The sequence below is a fragment of the Octopus bimaculoides genome, chromosome 4 (assembly GCF_046866305.1).
Source record: "Octopus bimaculoides isolate indiv1 chromosome 4, ASM4686630v1, whole genome shotgun sequence".
NCBI lineage: Eukaryota > Metazoa > Mollusca > Cephalopoda > Octopoda > Octopodidae > Octopus > Octopus bimaculoides.
This window is the reverse complement of record NC_142931.1, coordinates 107,490,125-107,501,807: the sequence shown is the minus strand read 5'-3', so window position 1 is coordinate 107,501,807 and position 11,683 is coordinate 107,490,125. Positions and strand designations below refer to the sequence as shown.

General features: G+C 36.5%; 1 protein-coding gene across 1 annotated transcript in view; it reads left to right on the top strand.

Annotated features, from left to right (window-relative positions):
• The window catches only part of LOC106879427 (focadhesin), a 301,702-nt gene that overhangs the window by 263,608 nt on the left and 26,411 nt on the right, over positions 1-11,683 (top strand). Inside the window, exons 32-36 of the mRNA XM_089351161.1 lie at positions 1,166-1,291; positions 3,274-3,389; positions 4,045-4,296; positions 6,735-6,934; positions 11,490-11,667. Of these exons, the coding sequence (XP_089207287.1) occupies positions 1,166-1,291; positions 3,274-3,389; positions 4,045-4,296; positions 6,735-6,934; positions 11,490-11,667 (872 nt within the window). The remainder of the gene's footprint in view (positions 1-1,165; positions 1,292-3,273; positions 3,390-4,044; positions 4,297-6,734; positions 6,935-11,489; positions 11,668-11,683) is intronic.

Below are 11,683 nucleotides of genomic sequence, written 5' to 3'. Positions count from 1 at the left end.
GCAGGTCGTGGCAAAACACCTCTCAGATTCACCAGTCTTGATGTGTAAAATATGAAAAATTTTTCTGCCACAGCCTATAATACTCAAAAATGCTCATTTGTGTTTTCTAGTATTAATTACTTGTATTTATACATTTTATTTATTGTTTATCTGAGTAATTTTGTATATATTAAAACACTGTGCTTATAATCACTCCATCTAAACATTGTGTAAAGTTTAATAGACCTTTATTTCCTGTTTTCTATAATATTGCATTTTCTGTTTGGTGACTTTCTTCTTGCTAAATACATTATATAAACGTAAATATGTTTGAAAAAAAAAAAATACGTCTGGCTTCTTTGTCACATTACAAATAATATGACATGAAATTCAAATGTGCTCTTCCTATATCAGAAAAGAAAAAAAAAGAAAAGGGAATTTAAAAATCAAATACAGAATAATCTAGAAGATTTGAACTTGTTCAGTTAAATATAATTTATTTTTAAAGTTTTATCAGAATGCCATTTTATATTCTATTTATTTAAGCTGGTTCAACTTTACAAATATAATTCAACACATAATTTTAAGTATTCTTTTTGCAATAAAAATTGAAGCAAAAAGAAAATAAACTGATCAATTTTTATAAAATTCATCATTATAATCTCTTTCCACACCATTTTTTAAATTATATTTTTTATCCTTCTGGTATTAATCTGTCTATAAGCATTTGAATACTTCAATTTCCTCAGCTCAATACAAGTAAAAGATCAAACTAAATACTACGATGATGCTGCTGTTCCACTTAACCTCAGCCTCTTCACCCTCTTATTAACATATTTTCATTGAAATACACTCCTTCATTTCAATCAATTTTGAAAATAATGAAGAATTTCTTAAAATAATTTGTTATTATTAAGCTAGTGTTTGAAACAAATTCGTATGTAATTTTGATGGAGTGTTTCAGTTTAGATCACCTTTAAACAGAAAATTTTGTATCATAAAACCAAGAACAGTCTCAGACAGGTTGGTATCAAAAGGGTTGACAAATAGATTGCAGTAGATATATATATATATATATATATATATATATATATATATATATATATATATATATAGTATGTTGTGTATGTATTTAAAAGTGTTTAAGTGATAAAAATTATCTATTTCTGCTTCCATTTACGTTTAGGTTCTGAAACAATTTCCAACTCTGTAGTGAAGTTAGCTCTTGTTGCACTCAATAAGAATATCAAAAGAGCCCTACCTCCTCTCAACTGGGCTCTTCTGTTTTCCCCTTATCTCAGACTGACTTACAGTGAGTATATTTCTCTCTCTCTCTCTCTCTCTCTCTCTCTCTCTCTCTCTCTCTCTCTCCCTCCCTCTCTCTCTCTCCCTCTTTCTCTCCCTCTTTCCCTCTTTTTGTTTAAACAGTTTACATGAAAGTGTTCAAAATAGATAGTAAAATAAATCTATAATTATTTTAAGTTCATCAAAAATCATGGTTGTATAAGAAGCATATATACAGAAGGAAATATATGTAAGTATTTATACAGGATTTTAGGGGAATGACCAACCTTTCCATTCATCATCTTCTGTCTTGTAGTGTGCCTATGAGAGATGTTTGCTATTTTTAAACATAGTGTGGGAGGTTGGTTGGTGGAGGAGAGCATTATGGAATCAAAAATTTTTTTTTTGTTTTGGGACTAGTCTGTCATGGCTCAGTGGTTTTTGTGATTGGTCTTAGAGTTCAAAATGGTGTGTGCACATATATATACACACACACATAGAAATGTGCACCAAGACACACACACACACACACACACCATTTTGAACTCTAAGACCAATCACAAAAACCACTGAGCTATGACAGACTAGTCCCAAAACAAAAAAATCTTTTTGATTCCATAATGCTCTCCCCCACCAACCAACCTCCCACACTATGTTTTAAAATAGCAAACATCTCTCATACACACACTACAAGACATTTTAGGTCATTCCCCAAAAATCCTGTATTAATACTTAACCATGATTTTTGATGAACATAAAATAATTATAGATTTATTTTACTACCCATTTTGAACACTTTCATGTAAACTGTTTAAACAAAAAGCCCCTCTTTACATTCTCTTATCATTTTCAAAGACTGTATAACTGTATTTTAATACAATTACGATAACCATTTTTTAACACAACAAAGATCATACAAAGCTTTACATTTTACTTTTCATAATCTTTTTTTTTTTAAAAGTGAAACCGGTCTAGTCAATAACATCTTTAAAAGACCTCTGCATTTTCAAACCCTCTTTCCTCTCTCTCTCTCTCTCTATATATATATATATATATATACACACACATACATACACATATATATACATATATATACACATACACTCTCTGAGTGGTTGGCGTTAGGAAGGGCATCCAGCTGTAGAAACTCTGCCAAATCAGACTGGAGCCTGGTGTTGCCATCCGGTTTCACCAGTCCTCAGTCAAATCGTCCAACCCATGCTAGCATGGAAAGCGGACGTTAAACGATGATGATGATGATACATACATGTATGTACATACCTACATCTACATGAATATATAGATGCATATCTGGGTACAGGACGTTGCAAAAAAACGTGGACAAAATGATAAACAGAGTACAGAAAACACACAGGCCACATAGAGAACATAACCTTCATCAGCTGCCACCATTCTAAAACTAAGCGTTTCGAAGAGTTAAATATATATATATATATATATATAGTAATAATAACAATAATCCTTAGAAGGAATTTATAAACATTTAATGCATCTCTAGATGCATTTCCACAAATCACATGTTTCTTAAGACCACAGTCCGTATTCCTGGGATGATTACTAGTGTAGTCCATAGTGTCCATGGCCATCAGGTAGATCATTTGCATGGTTTCATTTCTTCGGGTAATATAACATTAACGGATGTTTACCAGAAGGATGTTTATCCCTTTTGACCAGTGCAAAGGTTGGTTGAGTTACATGATGATTGTAAACCAGCATCACCCTCATTTCCAGTCTTCTAGGAAAACATGCCTGGCCCTAGGGAAACATTACCTTGCTTAGAAACAGATGAGGGTCAGTGACAGCAAGGGCATCAGAGTTTGCCTCAACAAATTTCTGTCAAACTCATGTAAGCATGGAAAAGTGGAAGTTGAATGAGGGTGATAATTATGATGATGATGACACAGCCTTATATATGTTAGACGAAATCATTACTGACAATTAAAGATCATTGTATTATGTTTTATTCATCATTTTTATATCTTTTTACAGGTGTTGAAGTAAAATGTCTCAGCCTTCAAATAGCAATATCTCAGTCAACGACATCTTCATCTGCTTCCGTGTTCCTTGCAACATGGCTTGGTTCAGCTTTATTTAATTCTTTACCTGTAAGTTGCTTTACAACTTTATGACTCTACTAACAACAATGATTAACACTAAAACCTCTTTTCAATAATTGTCATGCCGTTGTTGTTGTTGTTGTTGTCATTTTTAGCTCCAGGTCTCATCTCTTCATGCAAACCAATGAGCAATAACTTTCTGGTCATGACCATCTTGTCCTTTCCCATATGGTAAGGTGTGCTTTGAAGGAGATTTGGCTCTCTCATTCACTCAATATATCCATGTTTAAGGCTAGGGTGGAAAGCTTCTATTTCTAGGAAGTGAGGCCAACATATAGCAGCTTTTTCATTTACTTATTATATTCATGGCTGAAGTCACGATGGCTACTATTTCTAGCAAGTCAAATATATAGTGGCTCATACTTAAGGTTACAGTGGTTGGTTGCTGTTTCTAGAGTGTTAGCAAAAAATATTTTGGCTCTTTCATCCACTCAGTACATTCATATTTAAAGTTAGAGTAGAAAGCTGAAAAGCCCCTTCATAAAATTGTAGTTGATTGTTCATTCCATCCTTGGACATAATTTAACCATGGAATCACAGAATTCCAAAGCAATAAATATCTAGATTTGTTAACTCCATGTCTAAATTTCCACAACCATTGAACAAGTTTAAAATGTGACATCCTAAATTGTTTTTTTCTTAGGTGGAAGCTCAGAATATATTTTATCAAAACTTGGATGTCCTCATCAAATGCATCCCTTTGAAAACACTCAAGGAATTTCTGGAACATGAATGCATTAACCCGTTTCTCTTTGACCAAAGACAATCTCAGTCTTCTGTCACTTTGAATGGTCTACAGAAAGCATTAATGGTGAATGACCCTCCAGAGTCTGTTACTGAGCTCTTGTACACCACCGTGGAACGTATATACAAAGCACTACCACCACATTTTCAGGTATGAACTAGCTTTATTTTTGAACACAAGTTTTAAACGTTTTCAATTAATGTGTATCATAATAATAATAGTCATTAATTTCTTACTTCTAATATCTGTTTTATTCATGTGTGTGTGTGTGTGTGTGTGTGTGTGGATTAATGTTAACATGCACAGGTACAGGTTTGGCTGTGTGGTTAAGAAGTTCAATTCTCAATCACGTGGTTTTAAGTTCAGTCCTACTGCATGCCACCTTGGGCAAGTGTCTTCTTCTATAATCACAAGCCAACCAAAGCCTTGTGAGTAGATTTCACTGATGGAAACTGCAAGAGCATCATATGTAAGTGTGTGTGTGTGTGTGTGTGACAGGACATAGAAGTACTTGGGTTGGTGTCTGAAGGCACAGTAAGCCCACTGGGAATGAGGGACCCCAAGGTCTTTGTCAAGGCATCCCTCTTGGAGAAGGCAACCTTATATATAAAACCTGCTGCTCTACTGAGCTTGGTATCTTGCACTTTGCTTGTCTCTGGACTTCTTGGTATTGCTAGTGAGATTCATTGGAGTGTTGTGTAAGCTACACTTGGCTTAAAACCCTTGCATAGGTATTGCTGATGCATAACTCTTATCTTATGTTCTTACCTGTCAGTGATGGTCATGCTTGGCTGATAAGCCGACAACCATCATGTGTGTGTATGTGCATGTGTAAGTTTCCCAACAATGGCCTTATTGTTGCGGTGGGGTGCTACTGCTGCTGGTACAACTACTGCAGCAATTATTAAAGAAGTTGACTACAAATACATATGTGAGGTGAGGAGAAAAACACATTAATAAAGCACTAATATTTTCATTTTCCTGGCAAATATGAGAGACAATTTTCTGGCATGTTTTCTTCATTTTCTGACCCTTTTCAGTATTCATTGTAGCAATGACTATATTATCTGATATCATATCTATACCAATAAACTCAGTCTGAAAGAATTCTTTGGCACTGTTCACTTTCTTTGTGTCCAATCTAACTAAATTGACAATATTTCACTTGTCTATCATTATTATAAAACATTCTACTTGTGCTTTAACAATAAATGGGTTTTGCACTGTATTCTCTTTGAATTTTCTCTTGTTTTGTTTTTCTTCTCTTTCTCTTTTTTTCATTCTTTACTGTTGCCGACAAAATTATTTTCCATATTTGCAACAGAGAGTGAAGATAACTGATACAACAGAACACTGCAACACTAGCTAGGAAATTAGCAGTTATTATGTTGCATCTTGCATTGCATTGTGTTCATGTCGAAAGCAATTTGCTCTTAATTACCTAGTGTATACATCTTTAAGTAAGTGCTACTGTGATGTATAGTTCTCTACTATAAAAGCACTTTTGTAACGTTGACTGTGTTAGCTTGTACTTTTTAGCTCAACAAAATCGCCCTTCTTTGAGTGGAGAGTTGGGTGTTGAGCCACTAGCTTATTATCATCATCATCAACTTTATTTAATGTCCACATTTCATGCTAGCATGAATTGGATGGTTTGAAAGGATCCTAAAAGCCAAAGGTCTACATTGGATTCCACTGTCTGCTTTGGCATTATCTCTACAGCTGGATGCCCTTCCTAAAGTCAACCACTTTACAGTATGTAATGGGTGCTATTTTTTTCTTAGCACCAGCACTAATGAGATCATCAAGTAACTTACAAAATAAAACTCTTGACAGGGTGTAAGTACAGTGTTGAAGGAGGTGGCTTTGTGCCAGATGTTGATAGATAAAAGTATGATAGACAGACAGGAACAGGTGTCTTGGTGTAGAGGCAATACATGGCCACTCTAGCAAGAATGGAAGAATGGATGGTGAAAAGGTTTCAAAGTATAGTCCCCAACTCAGTTTCATAAAATATATAAATGTACAGAGAACAGTGGACACAGCAATCTGTATAAAACAGGTGAATGAGGCAAAAGGAATGGAATGAAGAATCGTCATTGCCATTTAACATCTCATTTCCATGTTGGTATGGATTGGATGTTCAACAGGATCTAATGTGCTGCGACCTACTCTTGTTACAAATTTAGCATGGCTTCTATGGTTGGTTGCTCTTCTTGATGCTTACCACTTTATAGAGTATACTGGTGCCTTTTTTTCATGGAACCAACTCAAGAAGAATAGAAAAAAGAGAGGGTGAGGATTCTTAGTGAGGAGGAATGAAGGAGAGTAAGTCAGGTGAGAGAAAAAGGTTTATAACTGAGAAGTGGAAAAAATAACTAGTAGAGTAGCCCCTAATTGTATGAAGTAGTATGACAAGGTGCAGGAAAATGTTCTGGTAAGGATTTGTTAATCTGTATTTTGACAAAAGACTGGCAATGAAGAGGAAGATTTATAAAAATAAAAAAAGAAATGAAAGAAATATGTGAATTATTTTCTGTAAATGTATTTTTGCAACAATATAATATTGTTTCTGATGTTCTTTCCAGCCTAACCTCTACAACATGATGTGTAAATGTCTAGCAAACCTTCCAGAAGACAGATTTGATCAACTTACTGATTGTGATTTCCTTGATCCACAATTATATATTAAAGGAACATATGTCCGGTGCTTCCTTGTGGCCAACGGAAAGCAGCCTTTAGCTTTGTTAAATAGCTGCATTGATGCTCTCATCAATAACGGTCAAAAGTAAGGAACATATATTGTATTTTCCAGCATGCATGTTTCTATAGTATATAGTGTAAACATGTGTAAATATTCAAACACAGTCATTACTTTTAAAATTCTGCTGCATTTCACATGGAATTTTCAGTCCTCCAAAGTCTTTTCGGTGTATAAGTCAAACTTTCTTTTTCAGCTGTATATTTTTATCTGTAAAATTCAACTTATATGCTGAAAAATACTGTATCTCTTTTCAAGTTAAATAAACTGTTGTTGTTGAGTAACCCCTCTTAACACTAGTTCAAAATACTTATGGTAGAGAAGTAGCTAGATAAATCTTTAAAAGCATACCACAATTTCAACACCTCCAAGCACACAAAAAGACGTAAAGATATTCAGCTTCTTAGTTTGTTTCAAACTTCACTTGTCTTGTCAGCATTCTAAACATGGTCATATCTCATCTTTATCTTTGTGATTATGCTGTTCTAAAGTTTATGGCATAATGCACGTTTTTTTTTACTGTATTTCAAAGACAATGGAGTGGTTGTTTGACAGTGACTTTTCATTTCATCATCATCATTGTTTAACGTCCGCTTTCCATGCTAGCATGGGTTGGACGATTTGACTGAGGACTGGTGAACCAGATGACTACACCAGGCTCCAATCTGATTTGGCAGAGTTTCCACAGTTGGATGCCCTTCCTAACGCCAACCACTCCGAGAGTGTAGTGGGTGCTTTTACGTGCCACCGGCACGAAGGCCAGTCAGGTGGTACTGGCAACTGTCACACCCAAAATGGTGTATTTTACATGCCACCTGCACAGGAGCCAGTCCAGCGACACTGGCACGATCTCATTTGAATGTCTTTACACGTGCCACCGGCACAAGTGCCAGGAAGGCGATGCTGGGCACAGGTTCCATAACGATTTCGCTTTCGCTTGCCCCAACAGGTCTTCACAAGCCAAGTTTCGTGTGCTGCATAGAAGCCAGTCCAGTGGCACTGGCAACGATCTCACTCGAATGTCTTTACACGTGCCACCAGCACGAATGCCAAGAAAGCGATGTTGGGCACAGGTGCTATCCCGATTTCGCTTTCGCTTGTCCAACAGGTCTTCACAAGCCGAGTTTCATGTCCAATAAAGGAGACAACATTGGCATGGGTACCAGTCATCGAATTTAGTTCGATTTCGATTCCGATTTCACTGGCCTCAACAGGTCTTCGCAAGTGGAGTTTTGTGTCCAATGAAGGAAGGTACACATAAGTGGGCTGGCTACACCCCTGGCAGAGGCCTTGGATTTAGGTCTCACTTGGCATGCTTGGTCTTTTCACGCATTTCCAAGCATATTTCCAAAGGTCTCGGTCAGAAGTCATCGCCTCAGTGAGGCCCACTGTTCGAAGGTCGTGCCTCACCACCTCATCTCAGGTCTTCTTGGGCCTACCTCTTCCACAGGTTCCCTCAACTGCTAGGGAGTGGCACTTTTTCACACAGCTATCGTCATCCATTCTCACCACATGACCATACCAGCGCAATCGTCTCTCTTGCACACCACAACTGATGCTTCTTAGGTTCAACTTTTCTCTCAAGGTACTTACGCTCTGTCTAGTATGCACACTGACATTACACATCCATTGGAGCATACTGGCTTCAATCCTTGTGAGCCTATGCATGTCTTCAACAGTCATGGCCCATGTTTCACTGCCATGTAGCATGGCTGTTCGTACACGTGTCATACAGTCTGCTTTTTACTCTGAGAGATAGACCCTTTGTCGGCAGCAGAGGTAAGAGCTCTCTGAACTTTGCCCAGGCTATTCTTATTCTAGCAGCTACACTTTCAGTGCACCCTCCCCTACTACTAACTTGGTCACCTAGATAGTGGAAGCTATGAACTACGTCTAGTTTTTCTCCCTGGAATGGGCAGAATTCACTACAGGACAAGTTCACTGTAATGAAAGTTCACCACAAGGAAAGTTTACAAAGAAAATGTATCTATAGTATCTCACCATTAACAGTTAAAAATTATTTTATTGGAAAAAAAACCGGTGAACTTACCAGACGTGTATGTGTGTGTGTGTGTGAGTGTGTATGTGTGCACGTGCCTGTGTGTGTTTATATTTGCCCCTTCCCCCCACTGCTTGACAACTAATGTTGGGTTGTTCACATCCCCATAACTTAGTGGCTCAGCAAAAGAGGTTGACAGAATAAGTACCAGGCTTAATAATTACTAGGGTTGATTTGTTCAATGTGGTGCCCCAGCATGGCCACAGTCCAATGACTGAAACAAGTAAAAGATAAATTACAAGATTGTTTTATTTTTAAATTAACTAAAACTGTAGTTATGTATTTAAACAGAAATATGGAAAACAAAATTAGGAAATGAGGTAAAGATACCAGCTATTACTGTCAACCACTAGCTTAACCATCACTATTTACATTCACTGACAAAAATACATTTGGGGAGTCTTAATCACAACAAAAGGACTATTAACCATATCATTCAGCATTCATCATTGTTCTCTTACAAGGAGCTGTTGTTGTGTTTTTTGTCCATTGTTTCCAATACAAAAGGCTTAAAATTAAGTCTTTCCTGCTTCTCCTTTTTTTATTCCTTTTTCTTTCGATGTAAGTGTGTCTATTAATGAGCATTGATGAGATGCTGTATCCTTTGTTAAAATCTTATCAATGCTAGCCTTGTTTCTTACACTTATGGTATCAATAGAATAAATACAGTCTCTAAAAATCAGGTTGGCATTCCAAAATTAAGGTAGAACCAGCCCTAGCAAGTATAATTTTGAACAGAAGGCAAAGCTATCAGAGAAGGACTATAGAATGGTGAAAGGTGTGGTGTCTAAAACAACCAAACTACAGCAGTGTAAATGATAGTAAAGTTAAACCATCACTTTGTCAACCTTGTGTCAATCAAAATGATTAATTGTGAGTTTCATAAAGCTGGGTACCATGAGAGGGCTGCAATTGCTTAACTTCTGTCTTCTATCAACACTGATAAGAGGAAAAAATGTTGTCTAGACTTCAACACTGATAAGAGGAAAAAATGTTGTCTAGACTTTAAGAAGTGGTTAATGGCTCAATGAGACAATGTCATCTACTATGCTAAATCATCAGTTACCTTTTTTCCCTCCTTGGAGCAAGTTTGTGTCTAGAGAAGCTCAAAAAAGCCTTCAACCCTGGCTGTTTGGTCCATACCATGAAGCATGAAAATGACTCTGTTATGACTTGAACAGTCATATCATGGAGTTCTCTTGGCCCTTTAGTTGTTCTGCATGGCAGAGTTAACAACTTTACGATTATCTGAGTATTATGGTTGATCATGTCTATTTTGTGATACAAACATTATTCTCTGGTGATTATGCACCAATCTGCATAGCTAATTTTATTCAAAGTTGGCACAAAGAGCACAAGACTTAAGTTGATCACTTGGACTGTCTGCCACACTTGACCAGATATTAATATAATCAAATATTTATGGTGCATTTTGGAGCTTCAAGTGATTAACTACTTCTTTCTTCCATTGTTACTGAAAGAGCTTAGGCAGGTTTCTCTTAAGAAAGGTTTGAAATTCCCCTAACAACTGTCCACAACCTGTAGGAGTCAATTCCTCAAAATATTAAAGTAGTAAATGATGCCATAGTAGGACCAAATCCATATTAAATAAAAAATTTCTTTCAACAAAGTGTTTCCATTGTTTTGTCAAACCACTGTATATAAACATGTACATTATTATCATTATTAGTTTGTCCATTGTTGTTGATGATGACCAAGGACATTTCGTGGGAGTAGGAGACATGGCCGATCAATCCAATGCATGCTCGAAGGCTCTGCCACACGCTGGACACTGGTGGTCTTCTGAGACTGAAGGCAAGGAGTTGGCTCCAGACTTGCAAAGTTGACATTTCCTTTGTGCTCCTGTGATCCTATTCTGTTCTTAGGAAGTGGCACCTCTGTTGGTGCAGTGTAGCCAGGCTGGGCTGTCTTGTGCTTGCACTTCCCAGGAGTTGGGATTGCTCTCAAGGTTCTTCAGTGAGGTTTTGAGTGTATCCTTGAAGCACTTTTCTGTCCACTTTGCATGCACTTACCTTCTGCCTGTTCACTGTAAAACAGTCTCTTGGGGAGTTGTGTGTCAGACATTTGAATAAGATGGTGACCACAAGGGAAGCCAGCAAGCAAGTGACCAAACATCAGCAAATTGGAACAGCACAATGTGAATCAGAACCTCAGCAAGGACCTGAATAGCAAGTTGAACCAACTTGATGTTGGTGCAAAGAGAGCAGAAATATGTACATACACACACACACACATACATTTACATATATAAACATGTAAACATATGTAAATACATATAATATATGTGTGTGTGTGTAATATATATACATATATGTGTGTGTACATGTATGACATACATATATATATATATATATATATATATATATATATATAATCAATATGTGTGTATTGTGTATGTATATATGTCCTCTGTAAGCACTTGTCTTATACTTAAGTGAAAATTTAAAATATCCATATTTTTGTTATTCATTTTCTGTAATATCAGTATCTCTTTTATTTCAGTATCCCAGAGCTTTACAGCTTGTGCCTCCTGTTTCTATCGCAGTGCTTCTATATCTGTTCTCTGAATAAAACTCTCACCAAAGATCGTCTGGGATGGTTTTTAGAACTAATTGGCCATGTTCGCAACCTAGCTACTGGTGGACTTCAATTGTTAAATGCTACCATGAAATCAAATATAGTAAGTAGCAAATCGA